This window comes from Moschus berezovskii, chromosome 5 (genome assembly GCF_049115385.1).
Source record: "Moschus berezovskii isolate FMDL1 chromosome 5, NW_MosBer_1.0, whole genome shotgun sequence".
Taxonomy (NCBI): domain Eukaryota; kingdom Metazoa; phylum Chordata; class Mammalia; order Artiodactyla; family Moschidae; genus Moschus; species Moschus berezovskii.
Window position 1 is genome coordinate 76,475,408 of NC_142464.1, and position 22,060 is coordinate 76,497,467.

Genomic DNA, 22,060 nt, shown 5'->3' on the forward strand with positions numbered 1-22,060 from the left:
TTTCTGATGATGTGCTCAGTTGTGGCCGACTCTGCACCACCACAGGCTGCAGCCCACCATTCTCCTCTGTCCATGGAATTCTCCAGGCAAGAATACTGGAGTGGGTTGCCATTTCCTTCTCCAAGTGTTACTTTAGTGTTGGGCTTTATGGTGGCACAAAAGTGAAAGCTGGATTAAGGCCACTAAATTCAAAGGAGCTTAGGTCCTAGGTCTGGCTTTATGTTGGCTCTTGTCCTAAAGGGACAGGTGTAAGATAAACCTAGTGATGTACATTCATTCATGTCAAGAAGCTCTCAGGCAGAGAACGCACTCTGTCAGCTTACTTAAATATAAAGGTGATGGGAGTAAATCTACCAAATCCAATACCTTAAACATTCACACCATCGTGAGCACTTTATGACGGGCACCATCAGTGACTTGGATAAGTTAAACGGTGCTGTAAGCAACACTTAAACGCTTATTGAGTTACAAATAGTTTAAGTCTCCTTGTGGGTTAGGGTTAATCTCTAGAGGTCAACTTTCTAAAAAGGAAGATATCACTTTATTGCAAGCTGACAAACATTTTTAGTGACTAGGAATTTCTTCCTTTTGAAGGTCTCCGGTGTTCTCTACTCAGTAACTTACTTTCCGAGGCATGGAGTTACTTCTTCGACAAATAAACACAGTCGACCCTTTGATAATACGGGTTTAAACTCTGTGGGTCTGTCTATTTGCGGATTTTTTTCAGTGCCACAGCAGTACATGATTCACAGTTGGTTGAATCACGGATGTAGAGGGCTGACTTTAAGATATACTCGAATTTGACTGCATGGAGAGTTTAGCACCTTAATTCCAGCGTTGGGCAAGGTCAACTGTGTTAACTTTTTATGCTGTTCTAGGACTAGTTTTAAATTCTATTTACTGTCCCCTGATCATATTTCAGATTAGGAGGTAAAATATCACCAGAATAAATACTTGCCCAGCAGAAATGGCTTTACATGCTATACTATTATTCTAGAAAGAATTTCAAAGCCAAGAGCTAATTTATAGAAACAAAAAATGATATCCATTTCCTAGGATCAAGACCATGGAAAAAAACCCATTTTCCATTTTAAATAAAGGTAAGGTTTATATTATTTTGAATTCTGTGTTATTTAAAGACAGTGAATGCAGAAATACATTCAAAAACCCATTTTCCACTTTAAATAAAGTTGAAGTTTACATTATTTTGAGTTTATACCACTTAAGGACAGCGAATGAAGAAGCAAACATCAAAAATGAAAAAAAACAAAAAAACTCATTTGAACGATACTACCTATATATTTTTCCTCTTAAAAAAGATGTTGCCTCTATTCATTCATAAATAAAATTTGAAAATTAGTATTAGTGCTGCTCTAGAAATAAACACTCGAAAATTCTGTCACAGAGCAGTTGAAAGATCCTTTTATAGGGGTAAATTTACCTCTGCAAGATAAGTCACAAGACTAAACGTAGTATCTGAGAAGGAGTCATGCAGGTATCTACACACTACGTTGATCCAGTTAGAACAATCTCTGGAGTACGTGTGTGTACTGTACAGGCTCATCATGTGAGCCAGGTTGACAAGTGTTGGGCATTTTTCTTCTGCACAAACCTAAAAAAACAACAAAAAAATTTCATTTACTTAATGACATTAATAACAATTTTATATTCAATGTATTCGTTTAATGAAATAATTTAGATATATATGTTGAAGCATTAATGTATTTTATCTCAATACAGTAGAGAAGTTAAACAGAAAAGGAGAAAGCACAAGGTATCCTTGAGGGAATGATTTAGATAATATGGAAAGATGGTTAATATGTCAAGCACTTCCATGGGTGTTAAGTACACAGCTTTCTTTTCATCCAATGTTCTAAAAAATGTCTTTGGTAAAAACCTAAACGTTTTTGTAAATCCTACGTATCATTTTGTAAAAAGAGTTTTGTCTTATAAAATCCATATAAGGTTCAGAGTACAAGAAACTAAATAGGCAGACTCAACCAGGAGATCCTCAAGGAGGTTCAGAGTTGCTGTGCCAAAGAAGAAATGCTTTAGTCTCAAGGTGTTTAGGGTATCTCACCAAAGCAGTCAGCTGCAGAAGCCTCAACATGCATGATACAGTAAAAGGACTTCATTGGAGGGCTGAAAAAACGTTTGAGCCCTGCATCTCCAATGTTCAGGGAATCAGCTAAAGCTTTCAAGGTCCTTGGCCAGTCATTTACAGGGTGGTACAAAGTATACTGACTTTCCTAGAGTTTGCTTGATATGGTATTACAGTATCTGAATCAACAAATGTTTGGGAGAATCTAATGGGCCAAATGCATCTTCTTTGTCTGTTCCCTGGGTCCTGGTAAGGATGTTCCTTAACCTCCTTCAAGGATAACTGAACAGTGAAGAACTGGAAAAGGGCCATGTTAGTCTCAGCTATCGTGAAAGGATAGCCGTGATGAAAGTTCTTTTAGTTCTCCTTTTTTTCATTTTCCTCCCTTATTCTTCCATCTTATTTTCACAAACTGCCTAGAGCATTTGATAAAACAAGAGTATTACCTTTTAAAATATACATAAATTTTCAACTTTCAGATGACTGTAACTGACTTTTACGCTTATTCATCATGCAGATAATGTCACTGGATAAGCCAAGATATGAAGGCATGCAAGACTCTGCAGAAACTTAACATAATACCTTGGAAGTTATTTTATAAAATCATTCAAAGCAGTTGTTTTCATGCATTAGCCTTTTACTCATAAAAGAGACACCAGGAATAAAAAAGAAAAAGTTGGTTGATATTTCAAAATACTTGTATTTCACTTATATTTCAAGATATAATTACTTGTATTTCAAAATATAGTACTTTTTGACACTATTTTATAAAACCATATAACTTTACAATTTCAATCTGTTACTCTTCAGCAAAAATTTTTATAGTTTGAGGTGAATTCTTTAATCTTAGCTTGAAGAATGATATTCTGATAGAACTCTTATCTTCTTAAAGGATATTTTTTTGAAAGAATGATTTTTTAAAACCTAGTTTTTGAAAAGGAAGACATTCTTTGGAATATAGGCTGTGCAATTTTATAGTAAAGCAAGACTAGCTTAATTTTGGAATTACCAGGTTAAATTATGAGCCACAGAGAGTTATGTTTTATAACACAACTTTTTTAGCATGCTAGTTTTGCCATAATGAATAGCTAAAAAGGACAATATTTGTTCCAAGTATTGCCTCATTTTGAAATGCTGTGCTCTCCTCGGGCACAAACAGCAGCAGCAGTGATATTTGCATAATGAGGAAGCACATAATGGCAGAAAATCACTCTCAACAGTTGAAGTGAGAGAATAATTAAGGAATCAATTTAGTCCACAACCTGCAGGTTGCTGAAAGCCCACAGAGGGAACCTTTGTGTGCCACTCAACAGGAAGAAAACAGACTTCACAGCAGTTTATGACTCACAGAAAGTCATATATTTGATTTCTTAAAAACAAAAGATACTTGGGACATTCCTGTGCTTTGCCTTGGTCATGACAGCACAGGCTTGGAGCTCAAGGGACTTCCATGGTCTTCTGGCCACACTGTGCTTCTCACCTGCCCCAGCACTAAGCAAATCACTCATCACACTTCAGCTGCCAATCTCAAATGTTTCTACTTCCCTTATCAGGGAATGTATGCTTTTTATTTTCTTAAAATCCCCAAATAAGTCGATATTTTTTTCCATGTATTTTCTTTCTTACCCCTCATGTAGCCAAAAAAACCCCCCAAAAACCCTTTGTTTACATTTTCCTAATGGTATGTTATCTGAATATTAAAATGAAAGTCATTTTAATAAAATTTTTAAATCACTTTTAGACCTCATTAATGCAAATACACGTTGGGGTTTTTAGTGCAAACCACCATTTTCACAACTAAGATGTATTTCCATTAACTATAATGATGGTTCTTCCTTTTAAACACATGCTTTTAAAATGGTTAAGAATTTCTCCACATTTAGAAATTTAAATAGGGATACACTCAACAGCATATTTTATTAAATATTTTTGTCATTCATTAAATATTATCCATCAAGATAATGAAAGTGTTCTTACTCTTGTAGCTGTGTATGTGATAATTGGGTTGGTAGTACTTTTTCACTCCATTGGTACCTAGAGATAAATCTGCACTTACCGACATGGAAATGTGGGCCAGGGAGAGGTGGGTGTTTGTTTAGCTTTCTAGAAGCTTGCTCTTTCCATTTATTGATGTGCTATTTGCTACCTGAATCTCAGGTTTGAAAAAAGCTGCTTATATAAAAAGCTCTTCCAGAGAATTTTACGTGCTTGTTCCCTTATGTTGCAGACTTCTCTGATTTCTCCCCAGTGATTGAACCAGGTTATTTTACTTATATTACTACTGAGTCACTTCCTCAGTTCACCTAATTTCCTGTTGTATATATATTACTGGTAAATTCATATAATTCCTTCTTGTAACTGCTTATATTTTCAGCTTGAAGTCTTTTTTTCCAAGACTCAATGTGACAAAATAAATAAATACATAAAATTAGTTCAGATTTAAGTTTAAACAGAAGGCAAAGTAGTTGAGATTTCTTTCTTGATTTTAAGAGGAAATTACTAAGTATATAAAATTCAAAATAATTTTCTTTTACAATTTGACTGAGCTATAAAACTTTTTATACAAAGTTTGTCCAGAGGTGATTTAAAAATAGCTACATACTTGTTTAAGAAATGTATGATGGGCGGGAAAGAGTCTAAAAAGGAAAGAAAAAAGAATGAAGGGAGCAGAGAGAAGATGAAGAGAGTGTTAAAAGGCAAACAAAAAGAGAGAACTTTCAGAATCAAAAAATATATTATGCTCTCTTCTTCCTCAGGGACTCTGCACATGTAATTTCTCCTGCTTGGAAAATTTCTACCCTCTGCCCTGATTCTGTTTCTCATCCAGGGATCTTATTTTGGTCATTCCTATTCAACCTTCAAAAGTCAGCTCAGATATGAATTCCTCGAGGCAGATTTTGGTTTATGTGTCCCTAGAATATTTGCATGGAGAATCTCATGGACAGAGGAGCCTGGCGGGCTACAGTCCACAGGGTCACAATGAGTTGGACACCACTGAGCGGCTAACAGTTTCACTTTCATTGCAAAGTCACCAGATTCTAGGTGATTACCCCCCAAACTCTAGGCCCCACAGGGCTAAAGGTTCTGTCTACTTTGATAATCACTGTATTTCAGCACCTGATCCAGTGCTCAATACATATCTGGTAGTGAATAAATGAATGGCTTGGAAACTGACAGGTAGAGGATAAAGTAGGGAAACGGAGCAGAAAAAGACTCAAGACTCAGAGGACAGTTACTCTAAACAAGTAACTTTATTCACTGTCATTTGAGCAATTGTAACTTACATCACTACTATATTACTCCTTCATATATGCATAAAAATAAAAATTTAGATGCAAAATTCACATAGGAAGTGACAGTAAAAGGATTCTGAAGATTCCCCCCTTAAGATAGACTCTAGAGAAATTTCCCTCCAGTGTTATCATTCAGCATAACAGTTACTTACCTTTGCTATTCGACTAGCTGTTTCTTTGCAAAACTGAGTTGGGCTGTCAAAATGCTGGATTAAGTGAGGCAATAAGCAAAGGATGTTAAGAGGAAAGCCTATCAAAAAAAAAAAAGCAAACAATAACCAATTTTATTGCACATTATTTTAAAAATTAAAGGTTTTTATTTTGTTTGGTTTTTTAACTGGTTCACAGAAACCATTTTCTTTTTATTTCCTGGGGTACTTGATCTTCTAAAAAAATGTATTTGTTTTTTTGCTTTTACCAAAAAATTTATGCTACCGCACATATTAAGAAAACTCTGTGGAAAAGCAGTAATTAGTAGATTTCAAAACAAATGATTAGTTTACATTTCACTACATTAAAAAAGCAAAAAAAAATAAGCTGGTGCAATTCTATTCACATCACCTGACAACTGGGAAGGATCCACCAATGTGTGTTTGGAGACAGAAATGAGTTTGCTCAGGAGGTGCACTGTCATTTCCTGTGTGGACACTGAGGTAAAACCCTTAAGGAAGAGCTGCTGAAGGCCTGGGAAGTTACTCCACTTCAGTTTGCTTTGTACGCTTTCAATCTTCTCTCGACTCTCTGATTTATCCAAAGGCAGGTGGATCAGCAGTTTGTTGAGAAGCCTGAGAGCCAGGAGGTATTCATATTCATAATCTGATTCTAACAAAGAGGCTGCTATCCAAAAAATGGTGGCCATCAAGTTGGCGGGCTCAGTAGTGGGCTGCACATCGTACACTGCCTTCTCTCTCAGGGAGGAAAGGCTTCGAGTCCTCGCTAAGCTACTGCTATGGTTGATCCGTCCGTCCATTATATCCAGTGTGTTACTCCGCCGCCGGTCACCTCTTCGGTCACCAATTAAACTTAACCTCAAAGAGTTACTTCTTGTATTACTGTTGTATCCCAAATAACTGCTACTATTAACGGGACTTGTGCTTAGATTGAGTTGTCCAGTGCTTTTCCTGTTAGCTGCATACTTGTTTCCCATTATAGGATCATGGTATGAGGTTCTTGAGAGGAAAAAAAAGAAAAAAAGATGAATCCATGCACAATTGCTTCTTTTGCTACATTAACTGTACTCTTAAAACAGCTGAAAATCAGTAACTGTTACCAGGAAAAATAACTTTTAAAGTATATCTGACTTAATACCTGAAACTAACACAATACTGTAAATCAACTCTACTCTAATAAAATTAAAATATTTAAAAAAATAAAGCATATCTGACTTTGCTGAAACCAACTTCAGTTCTTTCCTCTCTATTAATAAAAAAATGTACAAAGGTATTTTTTCTACTGTGACCGATTATTTCCCCTGAGTTGGATGAGGTTTGATTTGAAGTGAAAATGCTGCTATAGTTACTGCTGATAATTTTCAGGTCTGGGATTTGGTGAACATTATATCCAAAGCCCAGGCTTCGTTTGTCTCATCTTCAGACTCAACAGTCCTGATGTCCCTATTTCTGTCAATTCACACTCTTTCCAAAAGAACCAAGCTCAAAATTTTAATTTTGATTTCTCCTTCTCCTCACATCTAGTTATCATTGATTAAAAATAATTACAGAATATTTTCTACATGTGCCAGTGGTATGCAAAATGCTAGGAATATTGAAGTCCGTGAAAATTACAGCCTGCTATTTGCTGTTATTAAAATATTAAGAGAATACTGTGAGAATCCAAAGGATAGAATGCTTAACAGTCCCCTGGTCGCAGTTAGAAATGCTTAACTAGGAGAGGGGTATTGAGATGGGACTTGAAGGATAAATCAATTTGGGATTTACAAAGAGGAGAAAGTTTGAAGAAAGGCTGGTCCAGGGAGAAGGACCAGTAGGTGGAAAGTTTGAGTCCTGAGGAACCTGACCTGCTGGGGGGACAATGGGTTGTTGACTGTGCTGGGAACAGAGCCTGTTACTGGGGCTGAAACCTAGAAGCACAGCATGAAGGTCTCTGGCCAGATGAAAGAGGAACAGTATTGCCACTTACTAGCCCTGAGACCTTTCACCCATCCTCACTGTCTAAGGCTCATTTTCCCACTGGCAATTCATCTGAATTTGGGGGTATTCCTCTCACTACCAATATTAGAACAATATAATATTGTGCCTATTTAGCTACTGAAGTTTTGTATACAAGTCCACCGGTTGCCTGGTTTATCAATACTTACTGAGAAAGGGCAGACAGAAGATCATAATGCTTCATGGTTTCAGCTAAAGTATCAATTGCAGATTCCAACGTGAGAAGCAGCTCAATCACAAATCCCTAGAAAAAAGGGGCAGATTTTAATTAATTATGCTCTGAAAGAAGAAACTGTAATGCACATCCTGATGAGATTTTAAAATAGAACAAGTTCCACATTAATATTACAAAATAATTAAACTCTTGAGCAACATGATCTTGCGGATGGATGAAAACGTATTAAACTAATGGTATAAACTGATTATAATGGCAGCACAACCCACCCAAAATTGCTAGGGCCAGAAATCTAGGAGACATCCTTATTTCTTTCTCTCACATCTAAACTGAATCCATCAGCAAGTCTTGAAAATACTACTTTAAAAATACATCCTGTATCTGACTTCTCTACTTCCATAGCTTCCTTTAATCCAGCCATCACTGTTTTGGCCTGGGCTCTTACAAATAGCCTCTTAACTGACCTCTTTTGCTTTCCTAAGGATGCCATAGAGCCACCCACAGTGTGAATTTTTAAAAAAGCAAATCACATCCATCCTCCTCCTTTTAAAACTATGTGTAGTTTCCCATCAATTCAGAGTAAAATCCCACCTCTCACCAAAACCTCCCCAGGCCTCATGTGATCTGGGGCTGCTGACTACCTGCCTCTGGAGTCCCCATCCCATACACTGTAGCCACTCTGGATTGTTTGTTTTTCCTCTGAAGAGCCTACTGCTTCTGCCTCAGGGCCTTTGCACTTGTTAGTCCTATTTCCCTCTGCTCTCTGTCCCAGATGATCACCGGGCTCACTTATTCATTTACACATGTGTCCAAAACTCATCTTCTAGATGATTATATACAAAAACACACACAAAAAACCCCTCTCACCTATCATTGTTTAAACTGTCACCCTACCTTATTTTCACAGCATTCGTCATTAAGTAAAATTGTATTATACATTACTGGTGGATTAAAAGGTTTACTTCCCCAGTGAAATGTGAGCTCCATGCTAAGAACTCTGTGGTGTCCACTACTATATCCTCAGCATCTAAAACAGCGCTAGTAACATCACGGGTCTATACAGACTGATGCTAAGTTCCCTACAGCAGTATTTCATGTAATTTCCCTTAAAAAATGTAACTCAGTGTTTCACTTCACATCTAACTTTAAATTCTTCCTTTCCCTTGTAGTCACCACAGACCATCCAGGTGTGTGTGTATAAAGCTGTTTTTATCGGCACCACCTAATTCAATCTGTATGTTATTAAACATGAATTATCTAACTTTGTTTTTAATTCTCTGCTTCTTAGCATCTGACATCAATAATTCTCTATGACATTAACTCGGTCTACCTGCCATGATTTTACATTTGGAAACAGGTCCTTGACAATGAGGAACTGCTCAACATCTGCTGAAAGAAGTGAAAGAACTACCTGTGCATCTTCTCCTGGATCCCCTACAGTTTCTACAAGTCTGGAGAGAACATCAGAAAGTGTAGTTGCAGAGAGAGGCTGCTTTAGGGCCCTGAAAATCTGAAAGGATCTCCCAGCATAGTGTCGAGAAGAACAAGAAAGTGCTGTTTGCAGAGCGACCTCGCTAAGATGATGTTCCAAGTGAATTCCTTCTGTGAAAACAAAGGAAATGAGTAAGTAATTCTTTTCAGGATTATATATAGGGGTGATGATCAGAAGCTAGGAACCATATTAAATTCAGTGCCAGCATAGTACCTGGAAAACAGGGCGTTAACATTTTCTAACATTTTCCAAGTCAGTGCTTTTCCTTTTCATCCAATTCTATTTGCACTTTAGATCACTCTTCATTATAATCTCCAGGGAAGTAATCCTTGAGAACAAGGTCTCTCAATGTCACCACTATTGTCATTTGGCAAGATAACTCTGTTGTGAGGGCTGTCCTGTGCTGTGTAGTTGTGTAATGGCATCTCCAGCCTCTTGACAACTTGACACCAGTAGCAACTAATCACTGACTTCTCGCCCCCTAACTGCAACAAAAATGTCTCCAGACATTGCAAAATGTCCCAAGAAGAATCACCCCTAGCTAAGAACCACCATTTTAGACATGTTTTACTCTGATTTTCAGGATGTGTTCAATTTTAGATCACAGAAGCCCAAACCAGTACAGTTTGTCATCTCTATATATGTTCCTTCAAAATAATTGTTTCATGATGAACAACCGTGTTATAATTTTATTATACTATCATATGTCAAACAAAGAATGTCAAGGTGGCATTCTTTTTTCAAAGATCTATTTGGTATATACCACTTTTAAAGTCTTTGTTGAATTTGTTACAGCATTGCTTCTGTTTTTATGCTTTGGTTTTTTGGCCACTAGGCATGTGGAATCTTAGCTCCCTGACCAGGGATCAAACCCACATCTCCAGCTTTGGAAGGCAAAGTCTTAATCATTGCCTGGGCCACCTGGGAAGTCTCAAAAGTAGCAGTCTTATTTTCAAGTAGTAATTTTTCTCCAGCCAAAACAAATCTGTTACCACTAATAAGTTAAACAAGAAAACCTGTCTATGACTTTTGAATTTAGACATGTTAACTGTCAATTTTTTGCTGAACATCATCAGAAGTTTTGACATCACAATAAAAGATCGACTTGAAAGTAAATATTATCTGAAACATTTATTAAAAGATACCTGAGCTTGACTGCTTAAAAACAGAAACCACATGTTTCAAAAAGGTAGTCAACTGCTCAGCACTCTTTATGTTAGGATTCTTGGCAGAAACATCCTCATGGTTCCAAAGGGGCCCTCTTTTTCTGAAAACAGAGAACAGATGTGATTCCCTCGGTTTTTAATTTGATATTAAGTTTTACTCACACTCACTTAAAATGTGCTTTTGAAGTTAGAAAGGATAATAGCTGAGTAAATCAAACAGCATGTCATACAGTCTACTGCTACTGTTTACATACTACCTGGATTTGCAATGATCTAGAGCAAGTAGCGGAAGATCCAAGTTACATATAAATTCAAAATGTTCCATCGTTATAGTCAAATGCTTTCAGAGGTAGTAGGAAAAGATGGCAAATTTTGCCAAGTGAGAAGAGTACTGGTTACTGCTTAGATATTAACGGTCAAAATTTATAGAGGTGACACTTTATTTAGATTGTAAGGCAAAGAAAATAATTTATAAGCTAAAACTACAGGAAAAGTTTAGGACAGAATAATGTCCTTCGGTTCTTTCTTTAAAAAATCTGTGCATTTACCAGCTTGGTTATTCAGGCTTCAGCCCCTTATTAGCACAGGCCAAGGTGCCCTGAAAAAAAATGTGGTCACATTGCCTCCAGTTCCTGACACCGCTAATTCATCAAGTACTTTGCTATGAGACTGATTTTCTCAACATATTTATTTAATTGGGCCCTCCTCCACACTCCTCACTCTAGCTCAAAGATTTTCAATAATGTCTTCTTTCTTGAAAGATCTATAACCTCTGGCCTGGGCTTCATGTTTCTGGTTCTCCAGTTGGAATTCTCCCAAGCTTTCTTGTCTAGGAGCCCCTCAACATTACATTCAAGCTGGATTACTCACCAGCCTGAGTGAGTGAGTAACAATTATACCTTGTTTTATCACATCTGTGATTTTGCTCTTGCTGTGGTATGCTAGCCCCTTCCTCCCCAACTATGTTTCTTCTTAGAGTATTTTGCAAAGAGTGGACCGTAAGTAAATATTTGATGATTGACTGTTAATGCAGCTAATGAAGGCAGAATATACATTCACATAATACTGTACTCTCTTTGGGCACTTAGTATTCAGACATGATTAAGGCCTTCCTCACATGTAATCTTGTGTGAGCAAAAGAAGCAAGCCTGGTTGCATCAAATTTTCTAAATATTGCACAAGACAAACCTGTCTTTTCCAAATCAATGACACTTTGGAAAACAAAAATAGGGTTCGCTAAAGCTGACAAATGAAACAACGACTTAACAGAGGTTTATGGCTGGGATGGGAAGAGCCGCAAATGTTACCTTGAGGTAATGAATTCCATGAGGGTTTTGACTTTTCCATCCTGCTCTACTGAGATGTCAACCTCGTTGAGGATAGTGGTGTGCAGATGGGAAATGGCAGCGCTGTTATTTCCTAAGCTGATACTAGAGGAGGTAGAACTTGAGCTGAGCCCTGAGTCGGTCATGGGGGAGGGCTGGTAATCAGGTATAAAATCACTAACACCTGCTGAAAGAGACCATGGGCGTGAATACCCAGATGTGAAACCATCTCCCACAATATTTAAAGATTAAGCTATGGGCCCTTACAGATTATACTGGAGCCTCACAAGCACCAGAGTATATCAACTGAGTTTTTGAGCAAACACTGTTTTCAGAGCCTCTTATTAAAACTTAATGGTTTGGATTTACTATGCTATCCTATGCTGCCATCTGCTGAACAAAGTTGGAACTGGCAGTTTCCTGATACTTTGGCATATTTCCTCAACATGTGTTAATGAAATAATTTCTACAGCGTTAGCTGATTTTTAATATTTTATGTTAAGGGTTCCATACGTTCTGCTTCACTTTACTTAAAGACACTTTTAAAGTCTGTTTGTAATATTTATATTATGCCAATTATTAAATAATTCTAAAGGTTATCACTAATGCCCATATTTATAAAATGGCAAAAGGAGCCTTAAAAACAAACAACAAATACAAACTATGGAATTCTGAATAGAAATGCTTAACTTAAAAAAGGCAGTAAACTTTATTCCATTCATCTTTTAAGGTAACTAAGTTTACTAACAATTGTTTTCTCACTAACTACAGGGTTTTGAGTAAACAACAGGGCTTTCAGTAAGTAACTTTAAAATGTATTAACCCTGTATCTGACATTATATGATTAGGAAAAAGAGTAATCATATTTCAATTTTTAAACCCAATTATTTTCTGGGTCATTTATTATAAACTTGATGATACTGATGAATGAAATAAATGAGTTAGGGCTATTAGGGAAAAAGAAAATACAATTTGAAAAGTAAAACAAAGTCACATCAACAGTGAAATAAATTCTACATTAAAGTCTCATTAATTTGGACCTCACTACTTAAAAATATATAATTTGGAACTTACTAGACTTCAAGATGTATAATAACATTTTAAATGCAGTTAATATAACTGAATGAATAAAAATTTTAAATGTCTTCCTTCGTCAGTTTTTCAGCTCTTGAGAGTAGGAGGAATCTAATACAAGTTCACCATTTTTTTCATAACCAGTGCTCAAACTAAGCCACTCAACATTTTTATGACAAAGATCCTTAAAGGTAATAGAGATTCAAACACTCCAAAAGTTTAATTCCTTCTTTTATGAATTAATAATGTCACTGGTACCTAAAATAATAAAACTATATTAAAAAATACTCTCTAGTATCTCAACTTCAGTTGACTTTCTCTAATGCAAGATTAACACAGTACGGTTCTATTTTCAAACTACTTTTAAAGCAAATACCTGTGAAAGTATAATCTAAGTGTGCAATTTGTTTGACGGTAAGCACCCTGGGCTCATTAAACTCCTTGTTCCTGAGAAGGACAGAAGCAACAGTTCGGATGTTACTGTTGGATCCCATTACTATTAACAAGTGCAGAAGCAGGCGTTTGCAATGTTCATACACCTCAGGGTGGCAGTGGTCAAACCCTAAAAAGAGCAGCAGACAATTATCATCAGGAAAGGGAAATGATGAGTAGTATTCTTGCTACCAAATGTATATTTTAAAAAGAAAAGCACAAATTAAATATTTTGTGAAAGACGACATACTACATCAAGTTTTTTTATTGGCCTAGAGTTCGTTCACACTTTTACAGTATCCTATGGTTCTACTGGACTAGGGTGAGATAAAGACAAGTTTCCAATGTGTTTTATATCTAAAATTTAGTAATCTCTTAGAAACCATTACTCTGTTACTTAACACTAGATGGACATGAACTTCTAAAGGCAAGCATTTTTTTTGTGCCTGGAACACAACAGAAAGTCAGTAGATGTTTGCTTACTGAAGGAAGAAAGTAATATATAACATGTATACATAGCAGGAAAATTTAGAAGATGGCTATTTTGACTTGCTTCAGGCAAACAATCTTACAAGCATGAAAAGTATTGCTGAGATGTGATGGATCCCACATATTTGTCACAGAGGGCACAGTGGAGCTTTAACTGTAATAATTAGACTGTCTACAATCTAATTATTTTGGGAAACAGTCAGTACCCATTTCAATTTTCCATTTACTCTGAAAGTTCCCAGTCCTAAAGGTAAATTAATTTTACTCTTGCTACTGTTACAGAATCTTTCCTGCTGGAAGGTATGTGTATTTTTGTGTGCAGTGGGAGAGACTGTATGAAAGGAACAGGAATGGGTATAACAGACTTGTCTGTGGTTAAGAGAGGCTAGGAATAACACCCCTCTAGACCACTGGAATCCCAGTAAAAAGTGCCATGGAAACAACATACAAAAATGAGAACAGAAACATGTAGAAACTTTCTTAAAACCATACCACTTTTCCCACTGAAGAAAACTATGAAGGTTTCTCAAAAACTAAAAATAGATCTACTGTGTGATCCAGCAATTCCACTCCTGGGGGTATACATCCAAAGAAAACAAAAACACTAGGAACGATATATGCACCCCAGTGTTCACAGCAGCATTATTTACAAGAGCCATTAAAAAAGAATGAAATAATGCCATTTGCAGCAACGTGGACGAACCTGGAGGGTATCATGCTTAGTGAAATAAGCCAGTCAGAAAAAGACAAGTACTGTGTGTTATCACTTATATGTGAAATCTAAAAAATAAAACTACTGAATATAGCAAAACAGAAGCTGACTAACCGATACAAAGAACATACTAGTAGTTAGTAGTGGGAAGAGGGATGGTGGGGGAGGAGTGGCAAGATAGGGGTGGGGAATTAAGAGATACAAACTACTGTGTATAAAATTATTATACAGCACAGGGACTCTAGCTGATATTTTATATTAACTATAAATGGTGTAGAATCTATAAAAGTTTTGAATCATTATTTGTACATTATTTGAAACTCATATTTTAAATCAACTACAGCTCAATAAAGATAAATGAATAAAATGCAACCTATAAAAAACAAACATACCATATACTGCCTTTCGGCGATCACAGAAATACACAATGAAAGAAATAGCACCAAATATTTATTACCTATAAAAATTGCATGAAGAAGAAGATGGAGGTAGCTTCCCCATTCCACCTTCACACTGTGATCAATGATGAGATCCGTCAAAAGGATCACGGCTATGTTACACCTATGACAAGAGCGTTATTAATGTTAGCAAACCTAGAAAAAATCTTATGCAAATTACTCTAAGATTTTAATATTGTATTTTATGGAAAAATACAATTTCTCAAAAAAAAAAAAAAAAAAAGAAGAAAAGAAATACAGCTGAGGAAACCATTCAGTGATAGTTTTACAAACAGCCTATCTGCTAAGGGCTCCTCCAAGCCAAGGGCCATGTTTTCTTCATCTTCAACCCTAAGACCTGGTGCACTGCTTGCCACATAGTCGGTGTTCGGTACATGTTTGGTACATTAATACATTTTGAAAGAATGCAGTCACTGTTCTACTGTGATTTTTGCTAAGCAGGAAATCAGCTTAACTCAAAATAAGAGTGCCTACTACTGTAAAATAGTATTTTTCAGATGTAATAACTGGGTCCCAGAAAGGTCAAGTAACTATGCCAGACACCCAGAAAAGCAGCAGCAGCAGAATTAGATTTAATACTATTCACTGTAAACAGTGAGAAGTCTGAGTTTTTAGATTGCTTAAAATCTAAATACCCGGACAGAATTTGTGGCAGTATCAAAGGAAAGAAGGTTGCTTGTGTTCTGTGTTGTTAGATAGCATAGAGACAGCTGAAAGTATTAAGCAGCGGTTTGGCTCGTGTGAAATAGGAATGACGCTGTGGTCCACCTGTGAAGAGGTAATCCAGGTGATGACGTTTCAGGCAAGTAATCCACCAGTGGTGACCAGCAGCCTCCAGCTGGTGGGAAGGGTAGTGGCTCTCCTTGATTATGCTCCATCACTTTCAGTCGCCAATTAGAATAAAGTGGCATTGAGTCACCTATCAAAATAAAATGATCTCATTGTCTCCACCATCTACTTTCTGCCAATATAAGCAAACTCTAGTAAGACACCAACTATTTATAGCACTGGAAAGTGATAAAAAAGAAAATTTCCCACTATTTTGACAAATGTGTGCTAGGTAGACCTGGGTACCAATATTATCAGATTAAGCAAATCAGAGAGAGAAAAAGATATATCAACTCAGATTCCTTTATTTTAAATCAAAGCAAAACTACATGAGCACTTCATCATGATTTCACAACTGATGTCCAAGCTATGAGACCACATTATAGGTAAAGCTGCCTTGAATCAAGGGCCTTCTGGTAAGTTACTCAGTTCAAATTTCTGGAGATAGGGCCGATATAAACCCATCTTCAAAGGAAATCTGCTCTACTGCAGTGGGGCTGCAGGGTGCAGTAAAAAAGGCCATCAGGACATGTGAGTTCTGTGTGACGTGGGTAAGTCACTTAACCTCTCTGGACCTCAGTTCCATCATGTGCAAAATGAGGAGATTGGACCAGATCATCTTCAGGGTCCCTTGCAGTCTGAAGGCTTGTGCTTCCATTTCACCCTACCTTAGTGTTAAAATGAGACTCGGACAGAGTGCTCATTTTGCAACTGCAAGGGAGAATGTTCAATAAAACCTGAGTCCCACCAAAGATCAAACCTGTTCAAAAAAGCAGCCTGTTGCCTGTGTGTCTGTTCTGTGATTCTTTCTATGATGCTTCTTGAGAACCAATTCTTATGTTCCTTTTGATCAACCTACAGGGAACCTGTGCTTTGAAAATGTATTTCCCCCACTTGATGTTGCTTCTTAAAGTCAAGACATTTCAGATTATGTTGGAACACCACTAGTGGCAGTTAAATACTCTTCTTAAAAACAATTTACTGGAAGAATACAATTATTAACATTACTATAATGATAATACACCTGACCATCATAGTTATTAAAAAAAAAGCCAAAACACATTTGGAATGTATTACTTTTTTCTTCTTCATAAGATCCTCCAGAGCTGCTACTGTATCGAGATTCTAGTCTGTGATGCTGACGATTTAAATGGCTGTTTAGTCCACTGTAGATGTCTAGGTGCCCGTAGCTGTGGGAATGACCACTGAAGTTAGTCACAGTTCACGGTAAAATGGTATTTGTACTTTATGTTTCACTTTCTATGCTTAAAAAAAGAACACAGTACACAAAGTACTAACTAAAGTTTACTGTGATATATTTTAATTTCCACATAACAATTCAAAAGCTTAAGCTTTGAAGTCAGTTATTTCTGCCTGAACTTTTTCTTAAACTGTTGTGATAATAACGTTCTGGTGAAACCTATTCCATATAAAACAGGCAAGAGTAAAATATCCATTTAGAAAGCTTTAAAAAATGTAGCAACACAAAAAGTGACTCACCATACTCCACCTATTCATCCATTGGTGCATATTAAAAAATCTAGCATGCAAGTGTCTTTAATGTGAAAATTTTCCAGCATGGAAATATATTTCTTCATTAGAATATTAACACCATTCCAATAATCAGTATACATCAAACTGAAAGATTAATGAAGAACAGAAAAGTACTTACCTCTCTTCAATACACTCTTTTATGGGCTTATTATCAGGATTGCCATCCATGGGAGCAACCATTGTATTGCTACTAGAAGTAGTTCCTGTCATCAGAAATAAAACAGTATCAAGGAATGTAAAGCTTAGGACATCTCAATAAGACAAAAGATTTCATACTACAGATGTCAAAACTCCACTAAAATGAGAGAAAAAGTGAAAGTTGCTGAGTTCTGTCTGACTCTTTGAAACCCGATGAACTATACAAGTCCATGGAATTGTCCATGCCAGAATAGTGGAGTGGGTAGCCTCTCCCTTCTCCAGGGGATCTTCCCAACCCAGGGATTGCATGCAGATTCTTTACCAGCTGAGCCACAGGGGAAGCCCAAATGAGAGGAAGGTGATTTTTAAAAAGGAATGTACTCTTAATGACCAACAGAGTAAGGAGTTAACAGCAACAAAGTTAGGGATACTGGAAAACAAATGAACAAGAAGTAATTAAGGTTAAAAGAGCTGAATCCAGAGCTGTTAGTGGAGGAAACAAGAAACTTTTGTCTCTATATTGTTAAACCTCCAAAAGACTGAGGAATTAGTGGCAACAGAGTACCTCTGGAAGCAGGGGTTGAAGCAGATGCTAAAAATGGCAAGAATGGTTGAAAATCTATTTCAGAAGTAGCTGGGCCCCAAGAGTTGGGCCCTCTACCTGTTGTAACTGGGTAACTGTCTCTGCTCACTTGAAGTCTTCTCTGATGACAATAGATCAGAGGATTTCTAGACTAGGGCACACCATACACGGGTGAAGGAGGAAGTACTTTACTGAGGATAAGGGAACTAAGTGGAAATATACACACATAGTAACTTGAGAAGACATATCTCCCTGCAACCTTCTTATACCACTGGGCTATCAGAAGGCTGGAAGACTGCAAGTGTATATGTGTATCTGTGTGTATCTATGGATTATACGTATCAGTACACACATACACACACCTCTACATCTTCTACTCTAGGCGGAGGATTGGAAGAATTTTCACTGGGGAATCTGATTAGTAAAAGAGAAAAGACCAATGGACACTTACATCAATGAAATCATTGTATAAAAAAGGACATCAACAAGTTCCACATATACCTACAGACCATCCAATCAACTCTTTAATATGACACTGTTTATGAAAAGACAGATCTAGAATTGGTAGGCTCTTGAAGAAAGCTTTTACTAAGACAAATCAAAACAAAGAAAAACAGCAATATAAAGAAAATAGGAACTTTCCCAGGTAGAAAACTTTATCAAATATAGAAGAAGAGAGTCCAACTGTGAAAGATGAATAGGATGCTCCTAAAAATTTTTTAATTAAAAAACTCTCTTTGGAATTAAAAACATTTTATCAGATATAAAAAATTCAATAGAAGCATAATTAGAAATCTCCTAGAAAGTATAACAAAAAGATGAAACCAGATGACAAAATTATAAAACATAGTATGAAAGATCTCTAATTATACGTTATTAACATCACAAAAGCATTTAATATAAACTGAGTGACAAAGAATTTCATATAAATTTAATCTACAACAGTCCAGATATTATATCAATTTTCAATGGATGTAGTTTCAACTCAAAATATTATGATAATATGGATATACATAAAAGTAAATACACTTACATGATTGAATACTATGTATAATATATGCTCAAATAATTATAATATGAAATTACAGAGTAATTTCAATAAGTGAGCAATTCTAATATTTACATATTAATTATATCCATTTATAAGAACATCTGTTGTAAATGGACAAAATGGATACATTCCAGTTCTGAATAGGTATATAAATGTTCACTTTATCACATTACAAATCCTTACATTGTCAAACCTTTCTACTTATATGAGGATTTACAAAGTTCTGTCAAGTTAATTACACTGTGACTTAACGTTTGTGTTTTCCCTAGGATGTTTAAAGCAAACGCCTGCTAAAATGAACATTGTGGAAAGCTTCTTTTTTCATACAAAGTAATCAGTTTTAAATGACTTCTCACCTGAGGTGACAGAAGGGATTTTATAGCTGGAAGTGATGCGGTAATAAGGGGGGTTATCCATGTGAGTGACTCCTGAACTGACAGGGTCGGTCAGCTGTAGTTCACTCACCAGTTCTTCAAGCAACTGCATTGTTTTGTCTCTACCTAAATATACAATAACTTTCTTCACCTGTCACACACACAAAAAATCGTTTGGAAAAGAAAAAGCACAATTTTTATCGCACAAACTTGTCTTGAGACAAATTTTATCAGAGTAAGTTCAACTTTAAGTAGTAGATGAATAATAAGCACAATCTAAATTTGAATAGACACTGATCCGCAATTAGACATTAATCAGTTTTATAAGTACTCTTCCCTTCAGCCCTCAATATCGTATCAAATTAGGATGACCTAGATATATTGCTTGGAGAAGGCAATGGCAACCCACTCCAGTACTCTTGCCTGGACAATCCCATGGACGGAGGAGCCTGGTAGGCTGCAGTCCATGGGGTCGTGAAGAGTCAGACACAACTGAGCGACTTCACATGACTGAGCGACTTCACTTTCATTTTTCACTTTCACGCATTGGAGAAGGAAATGGCAACCCACTCCAGTGTTCTTGCCTGGAGAATCCCAGGGACGGGGTAGCCTGGTCGGCTGCTGCCTATGGGGTTGCACAGAGTCGGACATGACTGAAGCGACTTAGCAGCAGCAGCAGCAGATATATTGCTTAATGGTGTCCATAAAATCATAACTCCCTTTACTTATTTTTAGAAAAGCAAAAGATAATTGCATTTTTATAAATCAGTTTCTTTTTCAATGGAAAATGAAGTTAAAGTCATTAAGTTATGCCCAACTCTTTGCGACCCCATGGACTATACAGTCCATGTTATCAGGATTGATCTCCCTTAAGATTGACTGGTTTGATCCATCTTACTTGATCAATCATATTTGATCAAAAAGTATGAGAGTCCCTTATACTGCAAGGAGATCCAACCAGTCCATTCTAAAGGAGATCAATCCTGGGTGTTCATTGGAAGGACTGATGCTAAAGCTGAAACTGCAATACTTTGGCCACCTCATGCGACAAGTTGACTCACTGGAAAAGACTCTGATGCTGGGAAGGATTGGGGGCGGGAGGAGAAGGGGACGACAGAGAATGAGATGGCTGGATGGCATCACCGACTCTACGGACATGAGTTTGAGTGAACTCCGGGAGCTGGTGATGGACAGGGAGGCCTGGCGTGCTGTGATTCATGGGGTCGCGGAGAGTCAGACACGACTGAGCGACTGAACTGAACTGAACTGATGTTTTAGTAGTATGTATTATTGAAATAGGCTCATCAATTAGTAAGCGATCTTTCTTTTTTCTCCTATTTAAACCTTAGTACTTAAAATGTGGTCCTCGTAGAACATGCATTATTATCTGGAGCTTTCAGGAAATACAGAATCTCTGGCCCCACCCCCAACTCCAGAATGAGAATGAGCACAAGATCCCCAGTTGATTCAAGCTGCATTCAGATGTATGAGAAGCTCTGTTTTATATCACCCCCAGACAAATTTTAAAACATGCTTTATCACATCTCACCAGAAATCTGATAACGGTTCTCTGATAATTGACCTCCCATACAGCTCTAGATCTATCCAGTCTACTCTACTTGCTAATTCTTTGTTCTCAAGTTCTGTCTCTGATCACATCAAGTACATTTCTGCCTCTGTGTCTTTGCTCTGACTCAGGACCTCTGAGATGATATTCATGATTCTAATCCTGTCAAGTCTTCAAGCCCCACCCCCCACTCCAGCTGCAGGGCCTGTCAAGAAGCTTTCCTGGACTTTTCATCAACAGCTCTGGGTTGGAATTCCAGCTCTACGGAGATAGACCTAAATAGCTATGTGACTTTGAGCTATGTCACTCTTCTTGCTACCTTACTTTATTAATTTGTAAAACTGTAGTCATCTTACCAAACTCACAGATTTCTTCCAGAAATTAAGTAATGTAAATGAAGTGCTTGTACTATGCCTGGCCTATAAGTAGTGCTTCAGTTCAGTTCAGTTCAGTCACTCAGTCATGTCCGACTCTTAGCGACCCCATGAACCACAGCATGCCAGGCCTCCCTGTCCATCACTAACTCCCGGAGTTCACTCAAACTCATGTCCACCGAATTGGTGATGCCATCCAGCCACCTCATTATCTGTCGTCCCCGCCTCCTCCTACCCCCAATCGCTCCCAGCATCAGAGTCTTTTCCAGTGAGTCAACTCGTTGCATGAGGTGGCCAAAGTATTGGAGTTTCAGCTTTAGCATCAGTCCTTCCAATGAACACCCAGGATTGATCACCTCTAGAATGGACTGGTTGGATCTCCTTGCAGTCCAAGGGACTCTCAAGAGTCTTCTCCAGCACCACAGTTCAAAAGCATTAAGAAGTGATAATTAAGAAATTATTATTATTTTCATAAAAAACAGCTCTTTTAAACTTTCTAGCAAATGGAAATTCCCTGAATTTCATCTTGAAAAGCGAAAGTGTTAGTCACTCAGTTGTGTCCAACTCTTTGTGACCCCATGGACTGTAGCCCACCAGGCTCTTATGTCCAGACCGGAATACTCGAGTGGATTGCCATGCTCTTCTCCAGGGGATCTTCCCAACCCGGGCTTGAACCTGGGTCTCCCACACGGCAGGCAGATTCTTT

At 37.2% G+C, this 22,060-nt stretch overlaps 1 protein-coding gene across 11 annotated transcripts in view; it reads right to left on the reverse strand.

The window, feature by feature from the left end:
- Positions 1-22,060, reverse strand: part of FRYL (FRY like transcription coactivator) — a 271,149-nt gene that overhangs the window by 38,090 nt on the left and 210,999 nt on the right. For 9 of the 11 annotated variants that reach the window (XM_055434638.2, XM_055434637.2, XM_055434636.2 and 6 more), the window contains 13 exons: positions 19,396-19,564; positions 17,386-17,470; positions 16,791-16,903; positions 15,654-15,804; positions 14,885-14,988; positions 13,171-13,356; positions 11,703-11,907; positions 10,375-10,496; positions 9,149-9,339; positions 7,712-7,806; positions 5,956-6,563; positions 5,547-5,644; positions 1,442-1,612 (listed from right to left, as the gene is read on the reverse strand). In XM_055434638.2, the coding sequence (XP_055290613.1) occupies positions 1,442-1,612; positions 5,547-5,644; positions 5,956-6,563; positions 7,712-7,806; positions 9,149-9,339; positions 10,375-10,496; positions 11,703-11,907; positions 13,171-13,356; positions 14,885-14,988; positions 15,654-15,804; positions 16,791-16,903; positions 17,386-17,470; positions 19,396-19,564 (2,298 nt within the window). The remainder of the gene's footprint in view (positions 1-1,441; positions 1,613-5,546; positions 5,645-5,955; positions 6,564-7,711; positions 7,807-9,148; positions 9,340-10,374; positions 10,497-11,702; positions 11,908-13,170; positions 13,357-14,884; positions 14,989-15,653; positions 15,805-16,790; positions 16,904-17,385; positions 17,471-19,395; positions 19,565-22,060) is intronic. The other 2 variants (XM_055434641.2, XM_055434635.2) reach the window with 1 other exon arrangement.